The sequence below is a fragment of the Chondrus crispus genome, genomic scaffold (genome assembly GCF_000350225.1).
Source record: "Chondrus crispus Stackhouse genomic scaffold, scaffold_638, whole genome shotgun sequence".
In the NCBI taxonomy this organism is placed as follows: domain Eukaryota; phylum Rhodophyta; class Florideophyceae; order Gigartinales; family Gigartinaceae; genus Chondrus; species Chondrus crispus.
In genome coordinates, this window is record NW_005178640.1 from 840 (window position 1) to 8,860 (window position 8,021).

Here is an 8,021-nt window from a genome sequence, read left to right on the forward strand (position 1 = left end):
TTCTCTGTAGAAACCCTTCATTACAAAAAAAATTAACAACAAAGATTACCTCTACTATGCCGTAGTACGCAACTACTATGCCGTAGTACGCAACCCCTTGCACTGCTACCAAGGCAAAAACAACGTATCCCTTCAACGTTTCCCAGTCTGAGAAGTTCACTCAAATTCATCAACATCTCCATGTCTTGCTCCATGCTTTCGTCAAACCCAAAACTCTCAGACCTGTCGACAGAAACAGCCAAACACCGAAACACTACACCACTCTTCGTTCCCGTCATCTCCTTCGCTGGTTACATCCCACTCAACACGGCTTTCTATCCTACGTAAATAGTTCATCCCGTGCCTATGTGGAAAGTCTCCAAGTCTTATCCAAAACACCCTTCCATAATCCTCGTTCGTAGTTTACTACATCTGTTTACACATCCAAAACCAACTTTCATGTTCTCTAAACAATCACAACACGCTACCATCTACTTTTCGCCTCCTCCTCCTGTTTTTCTTACCCCAATGCAGACACCCAAACATCTATTTAAACCATCACCCCCCACCCATCCCCATCTTCAACTCCTTCCTCCCATCATCATCACCAACCACGACTACACTATCCGTGTAGTTCTCAAACCCACATCCAATTCTTTTTCCACCGCTTTCAACTCAACCCAAACATGTCGGACATGTCGGACATGTCGACTGAGATCAGCCCTAGACAACAGGAAGCCTACGATATCCGTGTCGCCGCCGCCACCCTGGCTCTGGCTCGCGACCGTAAACGCAAAGTCTTCGAACCCAACGGTGAGGAGGACCGCTACTTCCGCCCCAACTCCCAGATCCTCAGCTACCTCGGCTCCTACACCAAGGGCCTGCCTCACAACCGCAGCACGGCCCTCGTCACCTCGCCGAACCACTTCGTCCGCTTCGTCCAAGCCATCGACTCGGGCGAGCCAGCCGACTTCATCAAGGTCCCGCTCGGCCCGCGCCCGGCCCTCGAGTTCACGACCGAGGAAGAGTGCATCGCCGCCAACCTCTTCAAGTCCGGCATCGCCACCCGCAACGACAGCTTCGATCCCGCCTGCCTGCGCGCATGGGAGAGCATGGGCGCCGGTCTCGTCTTCGACCTGGAGGGCCCGGACGCCCAGGCCGTCGGCATGCCGCCCGCCCCCACGCTGGACAGCGACGAGCTCGTCGCCGAGATCTCCGAGCTGTACTGGATGGCCCTGCTGCGCGACGTCCGCTTCACTGACTTCACTAACCCCGGCCCGATCCGCAGGGCCATCAACACCCTCAACAGGACCACCTGGATCCGCGCGGCACGGGACCCCCCTGACTCGCTCACGCCGCAGGAGCGCGCCCGCCTCCGCGGCCCGTTCAACCCGAGCAGCATCTTCCGCGGAACACTCCCCGGAGATGACGTCGGCCCGTACCTCTCCCAGTTCCTGCTCGTGGGAACTGAGGGTATTGGCGGCGCGCAGGACAGGGCTGACGGGTTTATTAGCTACGGTGCCCACCGCATCGACCAGCGCGTGCGTCACGCGACAAAGGAGCTCGACTACATGACCTCTTGGGAGGCCTTTTTGGACGTCCAGAACGGCGCTGACGTTGCCGGTCGCGATACCTTTGAGTCGGGCTCTGACGCCTTCCGCTTCATTACGACCCCCCGTGATCTCGCCACGTATGTCCACTTTGACGCGCTCTACCAGGCCTACCTCAATGCCTGCCTGATCCTGCTCGACAACAAAGTGAAATTTGATCAGGGTATTCCGATGGGTGAGCCAGACTTCAACGGTAATCAGGGTATTCCGTTTCAAGATCCAGACTTCAAGGATCATCAGCGAGGCTTTGCTCATTTCGGAGGACCGCATATTCTCTCCCTCGTCACAGAAGTTGCCACAAGGGCTTTGAAGGCCGTTCGCTTCCAAAAGTTCAACACGCATCGCCGTCTGCGTCCCGAAGCCGTTGGTGGCCTGATCGAGCGCTTCAACAGCAACCCTGACGACCCTCAGTTCCAGGATGTGAAGCCGTTGTTCGAAGCGCTGGATGAGGATATGCTGCGCCGCGTTGCTAGTCACAACCGTGAACAGAACGAACGCTCTGACTTTGGCATGCCGCGGGCCGACGACTTCAACCCCGCCGGTGACACTCTCGAGACGATGCTGTTGCCCATGGCTTTCCCCGAGGGAAGTCCGATGCATCCGTCGTACGGTGCCGGCCATGCCACTGTGGCCGGGGCTTGTGTTACCGTGTTGAAGGCATTCTTCCAACATGACGCCACGCTCGACTTCTGCTACGTTCCCAGTGATGACGGAAGCCGTCTTGACGACGCCAGCCACACCTTGAATAAGAAATTGACTGTAGAGGGAGAGTTGAACAAGGTCTGCTCCAACATCAGCATTGGCCGCAACTGGGCTGGCGTTCATTACTTTACCGACTACATTGAGTCGATTCTGCTCGGCGAACAGATCGCGCTAGGCATCTTGGAGGAGCAGATGTTGACTTTCCCCGAAACCTTCACAATGACCGTCCCTCTCTTCAGTGGCGGCTTCAGGACCCTCATCTCGACCTCTGATCCTTGAAACGGCGTAATGAAGTTGAGGAACAACTTGCAGTAGTGAACACCTCCATAGATCCCCGTCCCATTTCCCCCTATTCCTTTCTGATATCTGCTTGTAATGGTTGTTCTATTGACAATGAAGCGCTTAGGCTCATATCTGTGTAACATGTCACAACTACTGACTTTCAAGTAATAGAATAAACCTCGTTTTGATTGCTATCCTGCCATGTCGCCCACCACCGCAAGAAACTTGAAGTAGAGTGTGTCTACTCTCCGAAAAAGGGTTTGACGTCACGGAAAGCCCCCATTTTAACGACTTGATTACGTAACTCTGTTTCACAGAGTTACGTAATTTAAAAAGCTACTTCAAGTGCTGCTGCATTTGGCAGTCTTCGCAAACAGGGGGGGAGGGGGGGGTCGCGCAATAGTGCCACTTGGAGTAGTGCCTCCCACGGTTTAGTGCTATGCAAAACGCCATGCACGGGTTATCATAGTACCTACACGTGTCCGTACACATGTGGCTTCAGTAGTAGCAGAACTGCAGAGTCGGAGGTGCGACGGCGGGAAGCGGAGTGACGAAACATTTTACCATGATCAAAACCTCATCCTTTTTGTCTAATAAGCGGGCCAATGCATAGCTTGCAGAGGTTCACATTAGAATCTTGTATTGTACCCTAAGGGTACTGTCACGGTTACACCGTGGGCGCTTGGTCTGGCAGGTAGACAGGGACATTGACAGTCCCACAGCGACGACTCAGCCGCTCTTTTACCCTGATTCGTCTCCCCCTTTCACTTCTTGGAGAAGCCTCCTCCTTAAGTAGACTCTCTAACTCTACCTATCCTGCTTCCAGCGCCCCTCTGTCCCCGCATTCCCTCACAACCTTTCTCGCGACCTCCACGCCCCATTACCCACCTCCTAGACACCGTTCGTTTCTGCCCCCTGAAGCGCCGTACCTGGTGCACAGCCATCCGGTGTAGTGTCGGCCTGCTGACGCTCACTTCCGATCAAACGAATGATCGCGCAGCACCGCCACTATTACTCCACAGCCAATTATCAGGCCCCAAGTGTCCCTACACATGCTCTGATTCCACTGATAGCCATACTTCGACCTTTTGCCCTGTTCTCCGCCCCTTCAGCGCACGTCCTCGCAACAGTACCCTTAGGAAGGGTACTGTATGACCCCCAAAAAAAATGTTGCGACAAACAGTTGCGACAAAAATTCGCCTCCCACATGACCACAGCAGCGCAGACAGAGAAAGTACAGTACGGGATGAGGGCCAGTCCTAACAGGCGCTTTTCTTTCAGGGCCAGTAGTCACGGGCCTGTCACTGTTCCTACCGTGCATGGCCACAGCTCCGTAAGCAAGAGTTGGAAACGTGAGCATTTTTGACAGAACAGCATAAAATACGTGGCTTTGTATGGAACCGGTCACAGAATGAGATTCCGTGTGCCAACAAACAATGAAACGCCCCAGTGAGGCACGTGGACCAACACAAAGCAAGCCATACGTGAAAATCCAATGCAAAAGTAATGAAATATGTCCTCTTGTGTGCACTATAATTTCGTGAGCTCGGTGGTGTTGAGCATATACAGTATCAAATACTCACCGGTTGCTCACGCAGACTGTGGTTGCGTGTGCTATCAGCACGAAGAGCGAAGACGAGGAGGCAGTTCGGCGAGGAGGGCTACGGAGCTTGTAAAATCACCTTTGTGGGAAATTGATAGGGCCAAAAGTAGGTCCGTGACCGCTGGAAAGCTCTGGCAGGACTTAGAGCGTGGACTTGGGTCTTGATCTCTGAGCTAGTTTCCTCGCGAAGGAGGTTTGTGACGTTTGGGAATGATCAGTGTGTAAATGGACGCGTCATCAGTAGACTGAAGAGTTTAATGGCGAGCTGGTTGCTACAATGTGTTGACAGGCTTGTCAGCAATGCGTTATACCGTGACCGCCTTGTGACCTATAGTCTAAGACACGTCTATATTTCGTACAACAGAAACGCATTCCCAGTCTGAGGGGTTAGTGTAGAACCTCGAGTTTTTTTCACTCTGTGAAGAAGGGAGAGAATTTTATGTGACGTGAACAGAAGGAACGCTTTCTATTGGCATGATCCCCCAGGTCTATCCCCCTTGGTCCCAGAGGGCTCGTTTCAGGCAATAGTTATGACGCAAGACATGGCCAGCATTCATAGATAGTCACAATGCCCCCGGAAGCATCTCTTCTGGGATTGTGGCGAACGGCTCATGCTTCGTTCGAAGGAGTATGAAATGAGAAATTAGAGAAACTCAACTGAATGGCCGATGATATTAGAAATTAGGCCACAAGATTGAACCACTTTGTTGTATTATCCAATACAGCACACAACTTTTCGCAGCCCAGTCTACCGAAACGTACAATGACGTCAGGTGGTCGTACTCTAGTCTCGATCCGACCAAGCATTCTCATAACATAAAAAAGTGCGAATTTTATTTCTTTTCAACTTTGATGTCCACCGTTTCTATTTTTCTTTGGTAGGTTAACTCGATTTAAAACTTTTCTGAAGTTAAAACCGAATAGAAAGCACTCTACCGAATTTTTCTATGGTACTGGAAAAAAAATAGCTTAAAGAAAAATGCATTCTGTAAGTCGACGTTTTCTTTTGAACACCTTTATGTGCATCAACGAGTTTATGTGCGTCAACGAGTTAGTTTTCGCTAGAATTGACGAGCGGATGCTTTACCTGCGGCGATGGACTTCTAGTTGCAAAAAAAACAGAAGTTAAATCGCGCATTGCGTTTTCTAGAAAAACACGTCATATGAGGACTAATAGTCCGATAGGCGGTAGAGGACAGCAATTAATCGGTAAAGATGTTGACCTTATTTATCGATACGCGCATGATGTAGGGATTTTTCAGTAGAGATTGGCGATAGTGTACTTTTATATACATTATTGAAGCACTGAGTGGCGCAAAAGGTCTCAAATTTGCACTCGACAACTATTTTTAGCATTCTGGCCACTCTTTTATACCCATGCGTTCTCCATACAACACGAGGTCGAAGTTAAAGTTCTCCATACAATACGAAGTCAACGTTTCCGGCTTTTGCCCGATATTCTGAAGCCTCATGAAAGGCACCTAGTCCTAGATGGCGGTTAGTACCAAGCAAAGACAGGGCGCTTCGCTATCGTCTTGCATGGCGCCGTTGCGGTACATACAGTAACATGATAAATGGTTGCCTGGGCAACCGAGTACGTTTAATTAGATTAAACTTTATCTTGAACCAAGCACAACACCACACGTACGCAGTGTTAAACCGCAGTGCAACACGGGGGTGCTCGTAGTGCTTCGTAAAGCCGCTGAACCAGGCACTTCGAGCACATCGTGAACGTGAGCGCAACAGAATTTCGTCGAAATATTGAATTTGCACCGAAAGTTTTGCATTGTTCTGTACAGTTTAGAAGGTACACGTGTAGCAATCGAATCCCAAGTCCCTACAGTACCACCCTACAGTTGACATACCGCACGGTACCCTCGCGTATAGTGCGTGTGTCTCCGCCATGTAGGGGTTGTCGCCTCGATTCGAGTGCAGACACGCGCCGAGTGCAGATATGAGCACCGAGGCTTGCCGAGGGCCTCATATCGCACGACGCACAGCGTGTCTGCACGATGGGATCGAGGCGACAATATGCTTGTCTATCGGCTGCTACAGCGACTGTCAGCCATTGTAATTACAGTACAATTGTTGGCTTGATTATTGTCTGCACTATGGTGCAGACATTTTCGGCAGTAGTGCGGACATCTGCAATTTTTGCACTGCACTGAACCCCGCCAAGCCCTTTTCAGTAACATTACGGTTTTCCCCAAAACCTGTGAATGTCACCGCTGTCACGGCGCGTATGTCCCCGTCAGCCGGTAGACAAGCCCTTCCTGTCGCCGTCTGGTTTCCGCCCCGGCAAGTTTGCACGATGCCTGTGTTTGAACCAAGCACGTGGGCAGAGGTTTCAGAAGCGCAACTCTCGCAGAAAGGATTTTCGCAAACTTCCGACTCCTTCTTCAAGTGTGTCCGTGCTTTTACGGATGCCCCAGAGCGTTTCTTGACTGCAACGCCATTAGGAACCCATTAGGCACGCCGTTACCCATCCACCGCACCGGATTCTAAAATCGAAGAGGAGCCCGAGGTCCACGCCCCTTTCGCTTCTACCCCGCAGAATGACACTCCGCGAGCAGATATTCGTAATCTTCCGCGCGCTGGAGCGAACAGGAACGATGGAATATTCGATGAGCCTCTGGGTTTTGGGCGCGTTGATGTCGATGCACAGATGCTCGCACGGAAGGGCAAAGGAAATTTGAGAGAGGATATCCAGGATTTGAATCTACGCCCAGCGCCAGCGAGGGGCAAAGAGGAACAAGTCCAAACTTCTCAGATTAACGTGTCCTCCGAGTCATTTGACCCGTCGACATACCTTGCCAAAGTGCACAAAGGAACCTCACTTGAAGAGCTCCGCGAAGGAAAGAAGACTCTGCATAAGGTTATGGAACACTTGGATGCGGAGACGGGAAAGTTCAAGAAGGAAAAGTTTGTAAGTGCTGTGCTTGTCGAGGCAATGTTGGAGCAAAAAAAAAAAAAGATCTATACCCGATCTCGCCATTTGCAGAGGAGCAAGAGCCATGGAAAGGGAAGACGGAAACCACGTTTTGGACAGCGGAGCAAAAGCTCAAGTCGAGGTATGAGAACGTGTTTGTTGTTTGGTGAAAGGGGGGTGGCTGGTTTTTCTTTTTCTGGGGAGGCGTGGGATGTCCGGTGCCGAGTGCCGATTAGTACTTCGTTACAGCTCTCAGGACATTCCATGGGGGTTCCGGGTCTTGAGGTCACTCCTTCGCCGGGACCAGGCTTACTCCCTTCCTCCCGGCCTACAGAGGGCGCCCCCCGACTCTGAGCTGTCTCTGGTTGCGCTCGTGTCGACTTTCTCCCCATCATTAGAAGTCCCTCGGATTTCGCCTGCACAAGCGATATGGGTTCTTCTTCGGAGTAGGACGTATCGAAGTGGCAAGTGAAGTCGCCACTCCGCACTATTGCGATCCTGGGTGACACCGACGGTACCATCCAGCAGTTATACTTTGTCAGCATTGACATCGCTAACACTCTTCTGCTGTTTTCTATGGTAAGTTTCCCAGAAATATGGGCTTTTGCGAGTGTATTGGGCTTGTGGAGGCCAACAGTAACGATTCCCATCATTAATGTCATCCCAATGATTAATAAGCCTATTAGGAACGCGGTATTGAGTGCTGCTACGGTCTTCGTCTCTGAGATGAACTGGCCCGACCTCCCAAGGAGTGACTCGGATATCCAACTGACCCTCGTTTGTGTGTTGTCCGGATCCCCCTGCGTCCATTCCGCGCGTAATCTCCAGGCGTCATTGAAGTTCGCGACTCTGAGTTGCAGGGCCATGAAAGCCGTCACCACTTTGGCGGCGTCTCCCCAATCTCTCATTCGACACG

At 51.4% G+C, this 8,021-nt stretch overlaps 1 protein-coding gene across 1 annotated transcript; it reads left to right on the forward strand.

Moving 5' to 3' along the window:
- Positions 1-674: 674 nt before the first annotated feature.
- On the forward strand, positions 675-2,570 carry CHC_T00009459001 (vanadium-dependent bromoperoxidase, vBPO). Its single transcript, XM_005710837.1, has one exon. It carries the CDS (start codon positions 675-677, stop codon positions 2,568-2,570), a length of 1,896 nt encoding a protein of 631 aa, XP_005710894.1.
- The last annotated feature ends 5,451 nt before the right edge of the window (positions 2,571-8,021 follow it).